At 39.4% G+C, this 21,127-nt stretch overlaps 1 protein-coding gene across 5 annotated transcripts in view; it reads right to left on the reverse strand.

Annotated features, from left to right (window-relative positions):
• The window catches only part of LOC133408984 (transcription factor SOX-13-like), a 66,773-nt gene that overhangs the window by 7,429 nt on the left and 38,217 nt on the right, over positions 1–21,127 (reverse strand). For 2 of the 5 annotated variants that reach the window (XM_061688435.1, XM_061688438.1), the window contains exons 4-9: positions 10,640–10,812; positions 8,191–8,259; positions 7,960–8,071; positions 2,684–2,748; positions 2,030–2,195; positions 1,250–1,368 (exon numbers count right to left, since the gene is read on the reverse strand). In XM_061688435.1, coding sequence (XP_061544419.1) covers positions 1,250–1,368; positions 2,030–2,195; positions 2,684–2,748; positions 7,960–8,071; positions 8,191–8,259; positions 10,640–10,812 — 704 coding nt within the window. Of the gene's footprint in view, positions 1–1,249; positions 1,369–2,029; positions 2,196–2,683; positions 2,749–7,959; positions 8,075–8,190; positions 8,260–10,639; positions 10,813–21,127 lie in introns of all 5 variants that reach the window. The other 3 variants (XM_061688437.1, XM_061688434.1, XM_061688436.1) reach the window with 2 other exon arrangements.

The raw sequence follows: 21,127 nt of genomic DNA on the forward strand, positions 1-21,127 counted from the left end.
ATAATTCTCTTTTGATGAAAACAATATTTTAAAATAATATTTTTCAAACCTTTAATGCAAAATGTCTTTACCGTTAGGTGCCCCAAATGAAGTTGTATCATTTGCAACATGCTCTGAGGATGCTAATTACATTTTTGGATATATAGCAATTTTCTCCTTTTGCTTAATATGCCTTTTCCATGAAAACAAACACAAACGCATCATAGTGTCTTGAGAGTTTCTTTTTTTTTTGGTTCTTTTACAAACGCTCCTTCTTTGTCACTCAAGCTGTCTTTACCATTAATGCCACTGGGGTGAGCCTCATTATGTTGTTGCAATACACCAGAGGGATCAATGAGCTGAAGTCCCAGGATAAGGCAGCCATTTGGCATTCACACAATGGCAGACAGCAAAATAATTGGTATTACTTCTGAGATATGGATGAATATGTATGAATTTGTGAAAGTGTCAGAAGTTTTGCATGACTTTACAGTTATTACAATTGTATAAACACACCAGTGTAATGGGTTTAATGAGTAGTTAGGATCGTTTCTGTACTTGTATCCGTTTGAATGGCAACACGTAAATGATGTCACTCACACGATTTTTATAAAGCTGTTTATGTCTTTACCGTTATGCTCTTTTGTCTTTACCATTATAAAGTGTTTTTCAATGGGCCACCACAATTTGCTCTGTTAATAAGGATTGCCTTTACTATGAATGCCTATATTTTTAAATCATCAACAACTTTTTGAAAATAGAACTTTAAGCGTGGCTTAGGAGACATTTAACCATGGCTTAGGAGACATTTAACCATGTAAAAGCAAGACATAAAAAAGTTGTTAAATTAGATTTTGTTTTTACCCCAATTTTAGTTTGAGCAATAATAAATACTGAAATTACTTAATTACACTGGCTCATGGTTACTACGCAATAAAAGTATGCAACAACTAGCGTGCCATTTTGTTTCATGCCAACATGGGAGGAGTGAGGGATTGAGGACAGAGGAGATTGCAAATAAAGAAATGAGATTTAGCCACAGTGTAAGCGGGGAGCTTATCCCAACTGACTTTGGGCGAGAGGAGCACCCTGGACTGGTCGCCAGTCAATCGCACAGCACATACAGTATTGACATAAAACCATGGACACTCACATTCACACCTATAGATAATTTGAAGCCTGAAACCCCAGCGAAAACTGGACAGGTCCAGAAGCCGTCAAGACTAAGAGAGAAAGAGTAATAGAGTCTTTCATTTGGAGGTTTGCTGACCAATTTTCTGCTGGTTTCTCTGTCGGTTTCTCTCTCTCGGCCTCCGGCATTGTGACTCCTCAGTAGCTGCTGGGCATCATGGATGGCCTGGGTGACTACATCACTGTCTCTGAGTAAAGCTTTGGCACAAAACAGCGATAGAGAGAGGATGTTTAGTTTGGAGAAAAAAAAGCTTCAATATACTTAGCTGTTCTAAATTTTTTTTTTTTTTTAATATTCTGTGAATATAAGTTAATTGAATATAACATTTCAGAATTTCTTCCTGCATTGTAACATCGTTTCTCTCACATAAATACTAGTGCATGACTAAATTATTGCCTCTCAGCGTTGTTGCTTTGTCTCAAATTGCCGTTACAATGTTTTTACAGTTTGCGAGAAAACAAGTCCACCAATAGAACCAAGTGTTTGTTATTCGATTCATAAGACGAAACAAGTCACGGTGTTGTTTCTCACCTTTTATGATTCAAAGTTTTTAAGGTCATCGTGCCCAGTAAAGGTACTTAGTAATAGGTAGTACTCTATTAAGGAGCTGTACACGTTTGATGAATAAACATGGTTATGAATATCACAGCTAGAAAAATGACACCATCTCCAACGTATTAGTCAAACTGACAAGAGCACTACACACATTTAGTTTACTATATATACCAATTAATTTCACTAATGATTAAAATGCCAAATGATGCCCTAAGTTGAGTGTATTTTAAAAGGAGGCCTGACTGAGTGTTTGATGGTTGGCTTTGTGTCACAGCAAAGTGAGTGATGCAAGTCATAACTCACTGAGGGCAGATCGTGGTGGGCTGTTTGATGCGTCCTTTGGCATATCTCTGTGTATGTAGGTGCCCTGCACCCCCAGCGATCCCAGCTCCATGCATTTTGGACTGTGGGCTTTACCCAGCTCCAGTCCTTTAGGTTTGGACGTCAGATTCAAAGGCTGACCTGCTTCCTAAAGCCAGAGTGAGAGCGGCTGTGTGTCAATCAGGCGTGTCACAGCGTATCTGTCGCACCCTTCAAAGCATCTCTTTTTTTTCTCCTCTCTCTCTTGGGTTATTTCTCTACCCTTTTGTTTAATTGAGCTTTGGTAATTGGTCTCTATCTGGAGAAACTCCCATCCCCACACACGCATATACACAACCCGCACAAAAGACACAGGCCTTTGAAAACAGGGTGTGTTCTGTTTGAGAATTTCTATTCTTGTTGTATCCTGAATAGGAGGATCACTTGGTCTGGATGTACAGTATAATAACACTGATGTTTAACTGTACACAAACACTATTATTCATAGCTCCCTCAATGATCTTTGCAGTTTGAACATTTGTTACATTTATGAGTGTATAAAGGTTAAGTATTTACAAAACAATTTAAATGGGTGTGCTTAAATAATGACAAGATTCATTAAAAGGAACAGAAAGAGCAGCAATTGGGAGACAATACCTGTCGGATGGAACCACCGCTCCTCTTGACAGGCGTGGACAGTAGCTGCATGGGATAATCCAGAGCTGGAAAAGATATTTAGATTTATAAATGAAAAAAAAAATAGCAAAAAAGAAACATTTACATTCAGTCAACAGAATAGTAAACAGAACTTTTTTACCCATTGCATCCAAACCATGTAATTTGCTTATTTAGCAAAATAGTTAAGTGTGCTGGATAACTGCAGACATTATTTGTCAAAAGAAAGTGATCTTTAGATATGTTTGTATATTGTGTCCATGTTTTTGTACATAGACGTATTATTATATACACCATTGTTATCCATTCATCAATTCATTTTCTAAACCATCGATTACCTTTGCACTGTTTTGGTTTCTGGTTCTTTTCCCAGAAAATATTGGGCAAGATAATAAAAGTGGGGACATTAACTTAAGGGATGTGATGTAAATAGCATCAAATGATAATTGCTTGTTGAATAATGTATGTCATCTTTTGAACTGATGATTGATGATGATTGATTGATGTACATAGGTAAAAGTCATGTGTTGATGTGTAAATTCACCAATATAGACTGACTAACAGGGATTGTGATCTGCTTCAACTTTGTATTATTTATTTTTCAAAGTGTGTGTGTGTGTGGGGGGTGGGAGGGGGGGGGGGGGGTTACCCAGTTTTGTGAAATGCAAGTCTGTTTTAACATCTTTAAACATTATAACATTTAATAAATGTACAGTGATAAATGTGAAAAGATATTTCGATTTCTGGTACTAAATCTTATCAGCTGTTCATGGCGTGTCTTTATGACAGCTGTTGGTCTTGGGGAAAAAAAAAACATTTAAGCCTTTCATCAGACTAATATGGAAATATAAGAGACAAATGTATTGTTAAATTACATAGTTTCACTTCCTTCGTTAAATATGCTAAAAACTTGTTCTTTATTGACAGACATTATGTATCGCTATAAATTACTACCCAAATATATATATTTTTTGCACAATCACAGTATATTTATAATATTGTTATTGTTGGCAACATATGCAAAGGTTTGTGTCAGTCACTGTGATTCCCAACCCTATAACTTGCTAATTGTGTTACTTTCAAATAATGATTATCATTGAGTTGCATAAACAGGGTTGGTACTGGGTCATGAAACCTCTTCGTCTATATGGCTAAACAGAAAATAATCTCCTAGCCACACGTGTGTTTATGTTGCTAAACCTTGAGCCACACTTAGCCAGTCCTCATATCACTAGGAAGCAGATAAACTTTGACGATGGCGTGTGTGTATGCACAGTCAAAACATTTGCGATTTACTGCATGGTATTTTGTCAAGTTATAAGTGAGCTGAAATATCCACGTTTGGGCAGACAGTGCCAGACAAATACTACAATACATGAAAACTTTTGTTTTTGTTCGTCTAAATCAGTGGTTATTAACCTTGATGGAGGTACAGAACCCCGCAAGTTTCATCTGGAGTTCACAGAACCCTTCCTAATTAGAAAAATAAAATAGGGTTTTTCAAATTCAAAACAGGTATATTTTATAGTCTGTGCAGATTCAGCCTGGTCATGCACAAAATGAACCATGCATCAGTTGCAAACAAAATAATTGTTAAAAGAACAAAACATTAATTTCACACAAAAAACTAAAAAATTAATTCAATGAAAAGTTACTGTAAGTGAATGTGCATTTTTCTGTTGCCAATCCTTTCTACAATCCTCGAAAAGGGTTCATAGGTAAGAGTAGACTTTTGGGGGGCTCTCTTTTTATTATTGGGAGCGCTGTCTGACGCCACAGCAATGTTATCAACCCAAGTGTATCGTTGAAATGTTGTTAAATAAAGATACGTTTAAAAAAGAACAAACGCCCACCTTGATGCAGCGTTTGGATGTCAAGATTTACTGTATTTACTCGGGTTCTTTCCATTTCTTCTGATCATCCTTGAATGGAGTCCAGCTGTGTTTGATTATACTGATTGGACTTGATTCGGTAAACTACACACCTGTCTATATAGGACCTTACTGCTCACAGTGCATGTCAGAGCAAATGAGAATCATGAGGTCAAAGCAACTGCCTGAAGAGCTCATTGACAGAATTGTGGCAAGGCACAGATCTGGCAAAGGTTACAAAATAAATTCTGGTGCACTTAAGGTTCCTAAGAGCACAGTGGCTTCCATAATCCTTTAATGGGAGACGTTTGGGATGACCAGAACCCTACCTACAGCTGGCCGTCCGGCCAAACTGAGCAATTGGGGGAGAAGAGCCTCGGTGAGAGGTAAAGAAGAACCCAAAGATCATTGTGGCTGAACTCCAGAGATGTAGTGGGGAGATGGGAGAAAGTTCTAGAAAATCAACCATCACTGGAGCCCTCCACCAATTGGGGCTTTATGGCAGAGTGGCCCGACGGAAGCCTCTCCTCAGTGCAAGACACATGAAAGCCTGCAGGGAGTTTGCTTCAAAACACCTGAAGGACTCCAAGGTGGTGAGAAATAAGATTCTCTGGTCTGATGAGACCAAGATAGAACTTTTTGGCCTTAGTTGTAAGCGGTATGTGTGGAGAAAACCAGGCACTGCTCATCACCTGTCCAATACAGTCCCAAGAGTGAAGCGTGGTGGTGGCAGCATCATGCTGTGGGGGTGTTTTTCAGCCGCAGGGACAGGACGACTGGTTGCAATCGAAGGAACTATGAATGTGGCCAATTACAGGGATATCCTGGACGAAAACCTTCTTCAGAGTGCTCAGGACCTCAGACTGGGCCAAAAGGTTCACCTTCTAACAAGACAATGACCCTAATCACACAGCTAAAATAACGAAGGAGTGGGTTGAGAACAACTCTGTGACTGTTCTTGAATGGCCCAGCCAGAGCCCTGACTTAAAGCTAATTGAGCATCTCCGGAGAGACCAGAAAGTGGCTGTCCACCAACATTCACTATCCAACCTGACAGAACTGGAGAGGCTCTACAAGGAGGAATCGGCGGAGGAAAACTTGTTGCATCATTCCCAAGAAGACTCATCGCTGTATTAGCACAAAAGGGTGCTTCTACTAAATACTGAGCAAAGGGTCTGAATACTTATGGCTGTGTGATATTTCAGTTTTTCTTTTTTAATAAATCTGCCAAAATTTCAACAATTCTGTTTTTTGCTGTCAATATGGGGTGCTATGTGTACAATAATGAGGAAACAAATGAACTTCAATGATTTTTGCAAATGGCTGCAATATAACAAAGAGTGAAAAAAATTAAAGGGGTCTGAATACTTTTCATACCCACTGTATATGATGAAGTAATGCCTAATTGTTGTGGGGGGTGGACTATTCAGAGTACACAATAAAAAATGTTGATCAACATGACATAAGCAATTGATCATGAAGGAAACAGCAGAGAATTGTCATTTGCATGGATGTCACAAAGCATTTGCAACTTGTTCAAAGAAATGAGACATTGCTTTTATCATTGCTTTTATGATGTGCACAAATGACACCACATTGATGTGAAGATTGAACAAGTAGTTTTGAGAATTTCAATCTGATCTGAGAAATGTACCAAAGCGACCGAGAAAAACGGAGACACATTTAAAAGGCTACTACTCTGAACTGTTCTACACAAAACACATACTTTATAGTCTTTTCAATGTGTTGTAGCCAATTCACACATATTTTTGAAATAAAGAAAGTCAGCGCATAGCTATTCTACAATTTGTTTTTCAGTGTGACCGTTTCTTTCTTTAGGTATGAAAAGACTGAGACGAAAAGGTCATTCTCAAGTGCAGCTAAACAAATTTGTGTTACCTCCTAACTGTACAAACAGAAATGTGAGAGACAAATATCTTATCTATATAGAGTTAAAAAGATGCCTTTATTTTTTTCCATGAAAAAGACCTTGAGGTGAAGTACACAAATATGCCTTTCAAACATTAAACCTCAGTTTCGATCTTATCTGCTGTAAAAATACTTGAAGATGTTCCATGGACATTGACAATTGACAGCTCTGGACTGACAGCAATAATCCTTCCACGAAGGAGAGTTGTAAGAAAGGGCCAAGATTTTTTTTTTCCCGTGTCACACAAGCACAAAGCAGAGCATATTTTACTCCCAGACTCCACCACAGTTGAAGTGCAATGAAAACAAATCAACAGCAGTAAAAGTGCATTTGCTAACAACTAATAAATAAGGGGGGGGAAGCCAAGCTGACAAATGTACTTTCATTACTAACACATAGAACTTGACAGTGTTATTTTATTAGGTCTTATAAAGTTGAGCAAAGCTTGTTTTCAAATCTGAAATGTAACACAAATCACTCTTGCCAGCTTGGGCATGAGTGATTGTGTTACATTACATTACAAAAGGAAACGTGAACAGGCTCCTCAATTAAACTGGGTCACCGCAGTAATCAAAGACACTAAACTCACCTAATGCAAATGCCACATCATAAAATACCAAAAAGGTTTACATCTTATTTTAATTAACTCTTTTAACTATGCAGCATGGTGAAAGAATGGATAGCACATCTGCCTCACATTTCTGAGGGTGGAGGTTTGAATCTGGGCTTTGGCCTTCCCATGTGGAGTATGCATGTTCTTCCCATGCTTCCCTGGGCTTTCTCCAGATACTCCCGTTTCTTCCCACTTGCCGAAAACACGCATGGTAGGTTTATTGATGACTCTAAATTGTCCTTACGTGTGCGTGAGATTGGTTGTTTTTCTATATGTGTCCTGCGAATGGCTGGTGACCAGTCCAGGGTATACCCTGCCTCTCATCCAAAGTCAGCTGGGACAGGGTCCAGCATTCCTCTGCCAATTGTGAGGAGAAGCGGTATGGAAGATGGATGGATATTTTAACTTTGCTTTATTTTGGGCATTAATACATTTTATCGAAATTATTTAAATGCATATTTTCTCCAGTTACTTTTGTCCACAGTAAAACCAGTCATTGAACCATTTCAGAATTTTAAAAGAATTTGTGTTCGTTTCGATTATTATCCAGTCAAAGACAATAAGTATTTTATGAGTCGGAAGACTTTTATAAGAAAGGTCGATATTGCAAATACTGACTTTCCTCTTCGAACTTTTGCAATTCGCTCAGGCATCCATAGACTTGTAGGGGATTAAAAATAATAAACTGCTCATTTCAGCAAATCTTCTGTGATGTGTATTACCTTGATTAATTAATTGAACAAACTGATAGACATTTAAGTACATATCACCACTTAGTCTGTTATATTTCAGCATTGTAACATGAACACAGCATTGACACCCCTCACTTAGATGGCTGACTCACCTGGCTTGTATGGGATTGGCTGCAATGGCAAGTTTATCTGTGGGTCAGAGGGGACTGAAAGAGACTGGGCGTTGGGGTGGAAAGCAGGGATCATCACGTAGGGCATGTTTACCTGCTGGGACGAGGTAGGACAAGTCTAACTTACATGACAGGCCTTGATTTTTTTATGTAGAAACATTGTGCATCTGTGTATGTTTGTGTGCGTGTGTGTGTCTGTGTGTTCTAGCTGACCTGAATCTGCTGCTGAAGAAGGTTGATCTTGTGCTGCTGCTGGATCAGCTGCTGTTGTTGTTTAGCAATCTTAGACAAGACGTGATTGTTACATACACACATATCGCATTGTATGTTTCACACAGTGACTAGTGTGCACAGTGTGAGTAGGATCAGAATCTTAATCAGGTGCTCAAACTGTGGCAAGCACTTACGCTGCCATACATACACTCACATCCAAAAGTATTGGGACAATTAAAACTTTTTTTCTTTTTCTTTTGGCTGAATACTGAAAACATTTGGGTTTGGCATCAAAAGATTACTCTCAAACAAGGGATTAATGATTCCGCTTTAATTTCCAGGTATTTAAATATGAATCTGATGCCCAACTTACAGGTCAGTTGACAAAGATGTTATGGGGTCAGTTAAAATTCTTATTTGCATTGTTTATGTTATGTATTACATGCACGTAAGGTCCAGCAAGTTTTCAACTATAGTTTAGCTAAAAATTAGGTATTTATTACGCGTATTGAGCACTCTCCGAACATACCCGAAGCTCAAGACACCGGGTGTGGTTACTCTATCCACCGCAAGGGTTAACGGAAGTGACGTTGCAATTGACAAACACAGTGCGCTACACACTATACGCAATTAGCGCAACGTGTTTGAATATGACGAGGAGGAGGATTTCGACGTACAGGACCATCCAACTGAACTTGGCATCGTCAAACGGTACATGTTTGAGCCGATCAGGAGGTTGGAACCTGACGGTGACGACGACAAGCAGCCAAGTAGCAGCTTGTACAACAGAAAAAGAGAGTGGCCACTTGGTCGATGTGACAGTATGTCAAAAGCATTTCTTTTTATACAGTCATGGATTGAAATAATGGCAGGGTGCCAATATTCTTTAGCACGACTACATGTATTGTATATTCATATATGTTTCAGTGACACGGCGCAAGCTTTTACATAGTATGCAGTATTTCTATATATTGTATGCCCCAGCGTTATAACACACCGCACAAAGTCTTTGCTGTGTCTATTTCTTGTCCATCCATCCATCCATTTTCTACCGCTTATCCGAGGTCGGGTCGCGGGGGCAGTAGCTTTAGCAGGGACGCCCAGACTTCCCTCTTCTTGGAGGTATTGATTCTCATCCCAGCCACTTCACACTCGGCTGCGAACTCCTCCAGTGAGAGTTGGAGATCACGGTTTGATGAAGCCAACAGAACCACATCATCTGCAAAAACCAGAGATGCAATACTGAGGCCACCAAATCGGACCCCCTCTACGCCTTGAAATTCTGTCCATAAAAGTTATGAACAGAATCGGTGACAAAGGGCAGCCTTAGCGGAGTCCAACCCTCATCATTGGCTTGTCATATAGGCAAAAGTACAGACGACAGTACTGAATAGTACTGCGTGGGTCTTTTTTTTTTGCCCATTGCATAGTAACCATAATAGAGTCGTAGGTGTATATACAAGGTGTGGTTACTCTATCCACCACAAGGGCTACCAGAAGTGACGTTGCAATTGAAAAACACAGCACCCTACACTCTATACGCAATGGTGAGCAACGTGTTGGAATATGAGGAGGAGGAGGATTTCGACGTCTGTAGGCAAAAGTACAGACGACAGTACTGAATAGTTTTTTTCCTACTCCCCAGTGCATAGTAACCATAATAGAGTCGTAGGTATATACAAGGAAATCCTCCCCGAGATTTAGTTCTCTTGCTGGCGGTTGAGGTTCCGATGGCCTTAGGAAAAATTGTTGGCACCGCACCTGGTTTCAGCCTCTACCTCTGTATCCAATGCTTTCTTTCTCAAAACACGCCAGTTCGAAGAGATCAGCACAGAGTTTGGAATGCTTGCTAGGCACCCATAGCTGATCACCTGTCGATTGACTTACCCTATCCATTGCTCACGTATTCCTTTTTACTTGAAATGCCACAAAAACTGTTGCTACTGCCTGAACCATTTGTGCAACCAAATTCCACACAATAAACCATTGTGACATCGCTAAATCATACGACAACAAATATACAAGAACAACAGCATGGAACAACAGCATGGAACAACAGCACACAACGCCAAATGAACAGAGTGTTTGGCTCGTGTGACGTCACAGCGCCGGATAGAGCCAAAGACCTTCGGAAGGTGCTAGATGCAAAAAGCAGAAGGCGCATTCTGAATCATATTTATCGATTTAACTGCTGTATATCTGCTATATAATCACTTTCGAAATGGCAGATGTGGTTTGTAAAGGGGTTCTATAGTTATCAAGAAAATTCTTAACATCTTTGTCCTCTGACCTTTAAGATAATAGTACCTTTTGTTTGACCCCAACCTTTTTTCATGACAGCAAAAAGTATTGGAACATGTGACTGACAAGTGTTGTCTTCATTCTCACGTCTGCGCTCAGCCACAGAGCCGACACCAGTGACGATCCATAGGTCTGAGTGGTATGCTACCTGTTCTTGCTGCTGCCGGGCTAGCTCCATTTGCTGTTGCTGTTTTTCCAGAAGCAAGGCAGCCATGTTCCTCTGCTCAGAGTGGGCACCCAGGAGCTGCTCCCTTAGTCCACTCAGTTGGTTGATCATCATCAACAACTGGAGCTCCTTCTCCGCGAGAGATTCTGGGTTTCCTGGTCATTGATTTAAGAGAAAAAAAAATGAAGTAAATTATACACTGCAAGCAAATCCATCCACAACATATTTTCATTTTTCTGCACTGCTTGGTTTTGTTTAGGGTCATAGAGAAACTACTGTTGATTGCAGCTGAATTGGTGAGAGGCAGGGTACATCTAGAAATAATCATTAGTCAAGCACAGGACTGACATAGAAATAGATCTTCCCATTACCCTAATATGCAGTACATGTTTTGGACTTTTGCAGAAAGTCGGATAAAAGAACCCACATAAGCACAGGGTGAACATGCCCCACCCCACACATAAGGGCCTTGAGCTGAGATTCAAACTCAGATCCAAAACTTTATCTCTAAAAATCAGACAAACATTGCTAGCAAGTGCACCACTTAACTGCCCATTGGAAGTAAATACAAGAATTGTGTGTGTGAAATACTCCATATGTGGTCTAACTGGAGTTAACCAGAAATACAAATACAATACACTGAGAATATAATCTGTCAAAAAATGTTAAAATTATTTGATAAACCCGACATACAGTACTTGTAAATTATTTTAGCATTAGCGTTCTAATGTTACCATCGAGTTGTGTGCGTGCCAAAGATTTTGGCATTGACTCAGATTTGGTGTTTCAAAAACACATTTGGTATGCCTGAGTAGATTGCAGAAATTCTGAAGAATTGCCAATATATACTATTAACTCATTCCCTGCCAATGCCATCCAAAGACATCATTCAGAATTGAGCTATTCCCAGCCAATGCCATCTAAAGACTTCAATGGTGTTTTTTTAATGGGGATGGGTGTGGGACGGTCCTGTGCAGTTTGTGTGCTTGTCAACCCTCCGGTTAACTGCAATGAGGAATTGTAAGATGTAGAGGGCAACAATGCCTGGAGGTGAATGTCTCTCCCTCAGATTGAAGAAGACAAAGAAGAAGGAGGAGAAGGGGAGGAGGAGACAATGCGAAGAGGCAAGGATAATGGCGGAAAAGAGAGTAGACAAAATGAAAAAAATTCTAAAAATAAGCTTTCGGTACTCGAAATTTATTACGTCAAGACAAAACAAATATTCCCGCGACCGACAGGAATGACGCCTTAGATCATGGAAGGGAATAAAGGATGACGCTCTGAGCCAATCGCTTTGTTGCAAAGCTATCGCCCAAAATCCCAGGCCATATGGCGAGATGCTCTTGGCCGCTTGCCAGCTGATCCTCTGCCGACCAGGATTTCAGTAAATGGGATCTGGAATCGTGATGAGTGAACTCCCTCTGGATTGCCTGGAAGAAGCCGAGCTTCATCCTGAGCTTTCGCAGGATGATAATTGAGATGAGGGTAACTCGTTTGCAGCTCGCGTTAGCTACATTTAGCAGCAAACACGCTCCTTCAATCCTTGTTAAATGAACACAATATAGTCCTACCAGTTCACATTATAATGCAACATCTCTTGCCATTACTGATTTGAATTTTCCATTTCCAGCTGGTCCATCTTCCAGTAATTCAACACCCGAGTCAAACGTCTTTAAGGATTGCGACAAAGTAATGTTTTTTCTTTACCCTTTCAAGACACGTCATCAATAAAAATTATTCTCTCGTACTCGTTTTATTTATTTATTTATTCAATTTACAGGTTATGCATCCAGCAGACGTTCGAATCCCATTACAGTATGCAGGCAAACAAAAAAGGCAATTGAAAGCTTTTTTTTCCCTCCTGGTCCCACAACAGCAATTTCAACAATGTATTTTTATAGTAATAGTTTTATTACTAAACTGCACAGGTTGTGCTTCGAGCATAAGTAGGGCTGATTTCTTCACAGTATTCGAATTTTTTGAATTCCTGATTTCGTGGGTTTTATAAGATGGAAGCCCAAATTAAGTAAAAATAAGCAAATAAATACTTGAAATTGTTTAAATTGTGGGCCCTGAATCTATAATCTATGACTGTTTCACTTTTTGAATGTAATTATGGAAATAAATAAACTTTTTCATGATATTCCAATTTTTGGACGAGGGTCTGTACTTGTAAATAAATAATGTTTCTGTTAAAGTACTTTCTCAGTGTCGTTTTATGTTCAGATGTTTGAGATTTTCACTAAAGAAAAAAATATTCGTGTCAAAGTCATTGTTCTGCTTGATCTGTCTGCTTTAAAAAAAAGGCTGTTTTCTCAGTTTTTTCCCTTCAGAAACAGATCTGGCTGAAAGTAGCCTATATTTGACTGCTGATTACTAAAGAACGGTATAAGCAGGAGACAAACTTTTTTCTTTTTACTGATGAAAAAAGAGAATGTGATCTTTCTTTTGGTGGTTTTGGTGTTTACATAGTCATAGTACACAATATTCTGTGGGGCTTGAAAAATGAGTGAAATCTCCCGAAAAGGCCTGGCAGTCTAGGGGTTCCCTGCTCAGGAAATGGCTGGCAGTCAATGAGTTAATGGTAAAATATATATATATATATATATATATATATATATATATATATATATATATATATTAACATAGTGGTTGAATGCTGAAGTTAGCGAAACACAAAATCTGAGTCAATGACAACAACAAAAAAACATAAAACCGTATAATTATTATATTCTGGTACTGTATAGATTAGGAAACAAAACAAGCAACAGATATAATGGCAAAATGTGCCACACTGATTATGTCATCAGAATAAAAGAAAGGCATTGTTTGGTAAAAGAGAAGGAAAGAGTTGATAATAACGTACAAATGTCTCACCCCTCATGGTGTTGTCAACATTTGAGCTCAACAAATATAGAACACAATGGGTTGCACTGTTTGGTACAAGGAAATGTAGCCAGTCAAGTGGAATGCATCCGACAGCAAACTACACTTGTAGCCGCTTAGTCTTCAAAATATAATGAAAGTGGTGAAGAAAACATTTTTGTATAGCAGATCAGAGGTTGTTTGTGAGAAGTAGGGAGGCGCCGGTATTGTATGTCTGTAAAGTACCCATATGTTATGTTTGTCTTTCATTCTCCATTAGCCCATTAGGTACACATCTACAACCCCAATTCCAATGAAGTTGGGATGTTGTGTTAAACATAAATAAAATCAGAATACAATGATTTGCAAATCATGTTCAACCTATATTTAATTGAATACACTACAAAGACAAGATATTTAATGTTCAAACTGATAAACTATTGTTTTTAGCAAATAATCATGAACTTAGAATTTTATGGCTGCAACATGTTCCAAAAAAGCTGGGACAGGGTCATGTTTACCACTGTGTTACAGCACCTTTTCTTTTAACAACATTCAATAAATGTTTGGGAACTGATGACACTAATTGTTGAAGCTTTGTAGGTGGAATTGTTTCCCATTCTTGCTGGATTCTTGCTTCAGCTGTTCAACAGTCCGGGGTCTCCGTTGTCGTATTTTACGCTTCTTAATGCGCCACACATTTTCAATGGGAGACAGGTCTGGGCTGCAGGCAGGCCAGTCTAGTACCCACACTCTTTTACTACGAAGCCACGCTGTTGTAACACGTGCAGAATGTGGTTTGGCATTGTCTTACTGAAATAAGCAGGGGCGTACATGAAAAAGACATTGCTTGGATGACAGCATATGTTTCTCCAAAACCTGTATGTACCTTTCAGCATTAATGGTGCCTTCACAGATGTGTAAGTTACCCATGCCATTGGCACTAACATAGCCTCATACCATGCACAGATGCTGGCTTTTTAAATTTGCATCCATAACAGTCCGGATGGTTCTTTTCCTCTTAGGCCCGGAGGACACGACGTCCACAATTTCCAAAACCAATTTGAAATGTGGACTCGTCGGACCACAGAACACTTTTCCACTTTTCATCAGTCCATCTTAGATGAGCTCGGGCCCAGAGAAGCCGGCGGCGATTCTGGCTGTTGTTGATAAATGGCTTTTGCTTTGCATAGTAGAGTTTCAAGTTGCACTTACAGCTGTAGCGCAGAACTGTATTTACTGACATTGGTTTTCTGAAGTGTTCCTGAGCCCATGTGGTGATATCCTTTACACATTGTTGTTGGTTTTTGATGCAGTGCCGCCTGAGGGATCAAAGGTCACGGGCATTCAATGTTGGTGTTCGGCCTTGCCGCTTACATGCAGTGATTTCTCCAGATTCTCTGAAACTTTTGATGATATTATGGTGCGTAGATGACGAAATCCCTAAATTCCTTGCAATTGTACGTTGAGGAACTATTTTATTATTTTTTTTGTTTATTATATATAACTATTTTCTCAGGCACTTGTTCACAAAGAGGTGAACCTCGCCCCATCTTTGCTTGTGAATGACTGAGCAATTCAGGGAAGCTCCTTTCATACCCAATCATGGCACCCAGCTGTTCCCAATTAGCCTGTTCACCTGTGGGTTGTTCCAAATAGGTGTTTGAATGAGCATTCCTCAACTTTCTCAGTCTTTTTTGCCACCTGTCCCAGCTTTTTTGGAACGTGTTGCAGCCATAAAATTCTAGGTTAATAATTTTTTGCTAAAAACAATAAAGTTTTATCAGTTTGAACATTAAATATCTTGTCTTTGTAGCGTATTCGATAAAATATAGGTTGAACATGATTTGCAAATAATTGTATTCTGTTTTTATTTTTGTTTAACACAACGTCTCAACTTCATCGGAATTGGGGTTGTAGATCTGTAGCTAATGGGCTAATGGAGGATGAAAGACATACAGTGACATTAAAATGTTGCCATCCTTCCAAAAAAAAAGTAATGTGAACAAAATCTGCATTCCTCCTGTGTCCTCTACTTTGATGAAATCATTGTCGGGCTTTATTTATTTAGAAGCACTGATGAGACAATTGTCATTCGATTACAGGTAATGTTTCATATGCTGCGCTCTCAATTTTAAAAACAGAGTGCAGACCGCTTTATCACAGAGCCGACACAAAAGATGACTTAATGGTGACACTTCAATAAACACGTTTAATATTAAAATTATATTCAAACGTAGCTATTCACCATTTGTACTGTACTTACTCATGTGGAACACATTTTCATCAACAACCTTGTTATTGCCGTGATCGTAATGCAAAGTGATCTGAGTCAGCAGACCATTTTTTTCCACAACTGACCACGAGCAACGCCGCTTCACTTTTTCTGCATTCAGCGGTTGATATTTTATTTGAGGCGCTACTTTCTGCTCTCGAGTGCACAACGCTTTGCTTCATTAGTAAATGAGAGCGAGAGAAATAAACAAGTTTTGCATTCCTATGAACCGAAAGGAAAGCTTCTGACAATTATCATAAACCGTCCCACTCCTAGTTATGTTACTTAGCCGTACTAACATGTTCACAATCACGTAATTTTTATTTTTAATCATCCCAAACCAGTTTATGAAACGTAATGTTTAATCAGGTAGCTAAACTGTTAAATCAGCTTACTTGTCTTTGTGAGTTTTTTAGTGATGGCTGAAGCTGGACGTTGCTGTGTCTTTAATGTGCGAGTTGCAAACCATGCAGGTTGCCATCCTCTTTTTGCAGACTTCTTCGACAACATAATCCTTGATTTTACATTTTTTTTTTAATCTTTGGAGCTCCTTCCATTGTTGTCCATGCAAGTGGCTACTTCATACTGGAAAGTGTGCAACAATGCACACTGTGTTGCCATGTTGGCGCGAATGACCCCCAAATGTTTTTGTCTCTCTTTCTTTCAAAAAAAGGCAAACTGTCTTAATTAAAATTCAGATTTGCAACTCTCAACGAGATGCCTTGTCAAGTCATGTAGTTGAAGTCTAAAGTTAAGTCACGTCTTAAAGGTCAGAGGACAAAGATTCAAACTTTTTTCTTGATAACTCTAGAACCCCTTTACAAACCACATCTGGCATAACGAAGTGATTATATAGCAGATATACAGCAGTTAAATTGATAAATGTGATGCAGAATGCGCCTTCTGCTTTTTGCATCCAGCGCCTTCCGGTCTTTGGCGCCATCCGGCACTGTGATGTCACACGAGCCAAACAGCCTGTTCATTCGCCATTGTGCGCTATTGTTCCATGCTGTTGTTCCCGTCCCTGTATATTTGTTGTTGTATGATTTAATGATGCCACGATGGTTTATTGTGTGGCATTTGGTGGTACAAATGGTTCAGGCAGTGGCAAGAGTTTTTTTTGGTTTCCAAGTGAAAAAGGAATACGTGACCAGTGTATAGGGAAGGTCACTCGACAGGGGAAGAAATGTGGTCAGCTATGCGTGCCTAGCAAGCATACCAAACAGTGCTGATCACTTCGAACCGGCGTGTTTTGAGAAAGACTTAGCAGAAAGCATTGGATACAGAGGCAGAGGCTGAACCCAGCTGCGGTGCCAACTAGTATTTTTCCTACGACCATCGGGACCTCAACCGCCAGCAAGAGAACTTAATCTAGCAGCCGCCACGGTGCCGCAGTGAAGCGGTGCAGACAAGCGGTGAGGATTTCCTTGTATATATCTACGACTCTATTATGGTTACTATGGGCTGGGAAGTAGGGAAAAAAAAGACCCACGCAGTACTTTTCAGTACTGTCGTCTGTACTTTTGCCGATATGACAAGCCAACAGACACGGCAAAGACTTTCTGTGGGGCGTGTTATAATGCAACTCGAGCAAGGGGCACACAATATATAGGACTACTGCGTACTATGTGTGTGCCGTGTCTCTGAAACATATATGAATATATAAGACGTACGTCGTCCTAAAACAATATTGGCACCCCTATTTCAAGCCATGACTGTATAAAAAGACATGCTTTTGACATACCTTCAGATCGAGCCAGTGGCCACTCTCTTTTTGTTGTACACCTGGTACTTGGCTGCTCGTCGTCGTCACTGTTCCGACCTCTTGATCGGCTCAAACATGCACGGTTTGACGATCCCAAGTTCAGTTGGGTGCTCCTGTACGTAGAAATCCTCCTCATATTCCAACACATTGCTCGCCATTGCGTATAGAGTGTAGCGTGCTGTGTTTGTCAAATGCAACGTCACTTCTGGTAGCCCTTGTGGTGGATAGAGTAACCACACCCCGGTGTCTTGAGCTTCGGGTTATGTTTGGGCAGGGCTCAATATGCGTCATAAAAACCTTATTTTTAGCTAAACTATGGTTGAAAACTTGCTGGAAGTGACGTCCGTGTATTACATAACATATAAACAATGCAAATATGAATTTTAACTGACCCCATAACATCTTTGTCATCTGACCTTTATGTATTTGGGAAGCAAGTCGCAAACCATAAAACTGGCAACTCAAGTCAACTTCAGTCAAATCATTTGACTTGAGTCCCCCATCTATGCTGTATATCCACTCTCATCTATGCACTCCTTTTACATACAGGAGTGCCCCCTTGTATCCAGACTAAGATGCCACATATTGTAACTGAAATGCCTGGCACGACTGGGAAAAACATGCTGTTCGATGTTAAAATGTCAGTCATGACAAGTTGTTACTTTAAAAAGTGTTATAGTTTAGTGAAACGTATGTCTTGTTCAATAAAAGTTCAAGTTTTGTGCTTTTGAACAATACTTGGTTAAAATGAAAATTTTCATCACAATTGCAATATGTTATGGCATTATCAAGTATCAGTACTCGGCATCGGTGAGTACTTAAATGTAAGTACTTGTACTCGTACTCGGTCTAAAAAAAGGTGGCATCAGTACATCCCTAGTGAGAAGTATGTCAAAAGATCAATATTGGTGGGGAATAACAGTGAGCCAAGTAGCGAAAGTGTCATGACAGTGTAGATTAGTGTAGACTTGTAAAAGACTGATTGAGACTTGGTAGAAACAGTTTCAATCAGCTGAAGACTAATATTTAGGGCTATAAACAAATCGGTGGTGACTCGAATTGTGATTCGAGCGGGGTGGAAAAGTGATCAGCCAATGAGAATTTTCAGACTGAAATAAGAACGAATTCTAGAATATCATACTACTTAATTTATTCTGTTATGTTATGCCCCATTTATCCAAAAAAGTACAAAATAGTTCACGATTTTTAGTCTATGTTTATAGGCGGCATTCTGACTTACTGTGCGTGTGCAAAATTAACATCCGTGGCCACAGTGGGGACAACAATGAAGTCTATAGCTCTCGACCACGACAATGATCTCTGCGGAATTAGGTGTCCGATAGCCAAACCCGAGGAGATGCACGGATATTCATGGCAGCGTCAATAGTAGCTGGAAAGGAGCCATCACAGGTGACAACAGCAGAATGAATGGGAGAAAGTTGATCCAACACAGTGTGGCAGATGACGAGAATTAGCCAGAAAGCTAGCCAGATAGTTAAAATGGTTGCACCTGTTCACCGCTAGTAAGGATTTACGGCACCGACAGGTGCAAAACCAACCCAGGTTCTACTTTGGGCCAAGGTATGGCGAGGGATCCTGGTTAAAGTAAGCAGTTTTAAACGAAAAAGAAAAACTTTTCCAGAGGAAAAAACAGCAGCCAAACGCGCCCCTGTACACTTCTTACGGTTCAATAGATAGCTTTCAAATAATAACAATGTGATTTTTTGTTTGTTGGACTATGACTATTCTTTATTTCAGAATAGTATTATTCTGTTCAATTCTAATTCGGAAGTCATTCGTTACTGTCAACATGAATAACTAATAGGAATTTAGAGGGTGAGTCTGAGCCCAACTAATATTAATCCTTATTTAATGAATGGACCAACAACATAACAAGCAATAACAAAACAACATCCATGTTTTATATTGTGACAAAATACGGCACGCTTCAAACACACAAATAAAGTCCATCCATCCATTTTCTTTACTGCTTATCCTCACTAGGGCCGCTGGAGCCTATCCCAGCTATCTTCGGGTGGGAGGTGGAGTACACCCTGAACCGGTCGCCAGCCAATCGCAGGGCACATGGAAACAAACAGCCATTCGCACTTACATTCACACCTATGGGCAATTTAGAGTCCTCAATCAACCTACCACGCATGGGATGTGGGAGGAAACCCAAGTGCCCGGAGAAAACCCACCCAGGCACGGGGAGAACATGCAAACTCCACATAGGCGGGGCTGAGATTTGAACCCCAGAACTGTGAAGCAGACGTGCTAACCAGTCGCCCACCATGCCACAAATAAAGTCATTAAAAAAATGTATTTGATAAACACAGTTTGGAAAATCTTTGTTGCTTAATTTATTCTTGGTAAATTAAATTATACATTAATTTTATTTTTATCCTAATTGCAGTTAAAAAGTAGTTAAAATTTTAAGTACCTTTCCATGGGAATTTAAATTTGTGAATTTGGGAAATATTCTCAAATGGAAACTTTCCACGGGAATTATGGGAAGTTATGGGAATTAACTGGAAATTGAGGGTAACGGCATACATGCTTCGCACTGTTAACAGAAAGGAGCTGTAATACCATTTTAAATGAGGCAACACCAGCAAATTTTTATTTTATGAACAAGTGTCAAATAGGGAAAAAAGGCGGTGGTATTGCTGTTCTTTTTGATTCATTATTTCAGTGTAAAGAAATTATACTGGGTACTTTTAATTCGTTAGTTAGATCTGTTTTTTAGTTAAAGGTGACCCAAAGGTTATTGTTTTAATAATTTATAGACCTCCAAGATACAATGGAAAATTTTTGGAGGATTTTTCAGAACTGCTGTCAGTATGTACTACTACTACTACTACTACTATATGTAACTATTTTAGTATGTACTAGTACTATATGTAACTATTTTGTCATAACAGGAGACTTTAACATTCATGTTGACAATAACATAGAAACAAAAATCTAAAAACACTCTCTGCTATACTAGACACATGTGACCTCTCTCAACATAGTCACAAGTCCAACCCACACTCAAGGTCACATCTTAGACCTGGTCATCTTTAAGGATGTTGAATTTTATCAACTGACATAAAGGATATGGCTATTTCTGACTGCTTTTGTGTATTTTTTTAATTACAGATTCTTCCAAAAGTTCAGACAACCTCAATGTCTATTAAGAAAAGGTACATATTGCATATTGTAAATAAGAGTACCGCCACTAAGTTTATGGAGACCAGAGCTGTGCCACAAACTGAATGCTGAGACAGTTGATGACGTTTTGGATAATTTCACCTGGAATATCTCAAATGTCATGAATGCTGTCGCTCCTATTAAAACTAAGACAATCTTGAGGTGACCTAGAACACCGTGGACAAAGTGTAGGAAAGCAGAACGTAAGTGGAGAAAAACTAAACTCCAAATTCACTACGACCTCTACAGACAAAGTCTTTGTAATTTTAACCAAGAGTTAGTCAGGGCTAGAGAGCAACACTTTTCTGAAATCATCAGTAAGAACTCAACAATACTCGCACTCTGTTTGCTGTGGTTGACAAGCTCAGAA

The sequence above is a fragment of the Phycodurus eques genome, chromosome 10 (genome assembly GCF_024500275.1).
Source record: "Phycodurus eques isolate BA_2022a chromosome 10, UOR_Pequ_1.1, whole genome shotgun sequence".
Classification (NCBI taxonomy): Eukaryota; Metazoa; Chordata; class Actinopteri; order Syngnathiformes; family Syngnathidae; genus Phycodurus; species Phycodurus eques.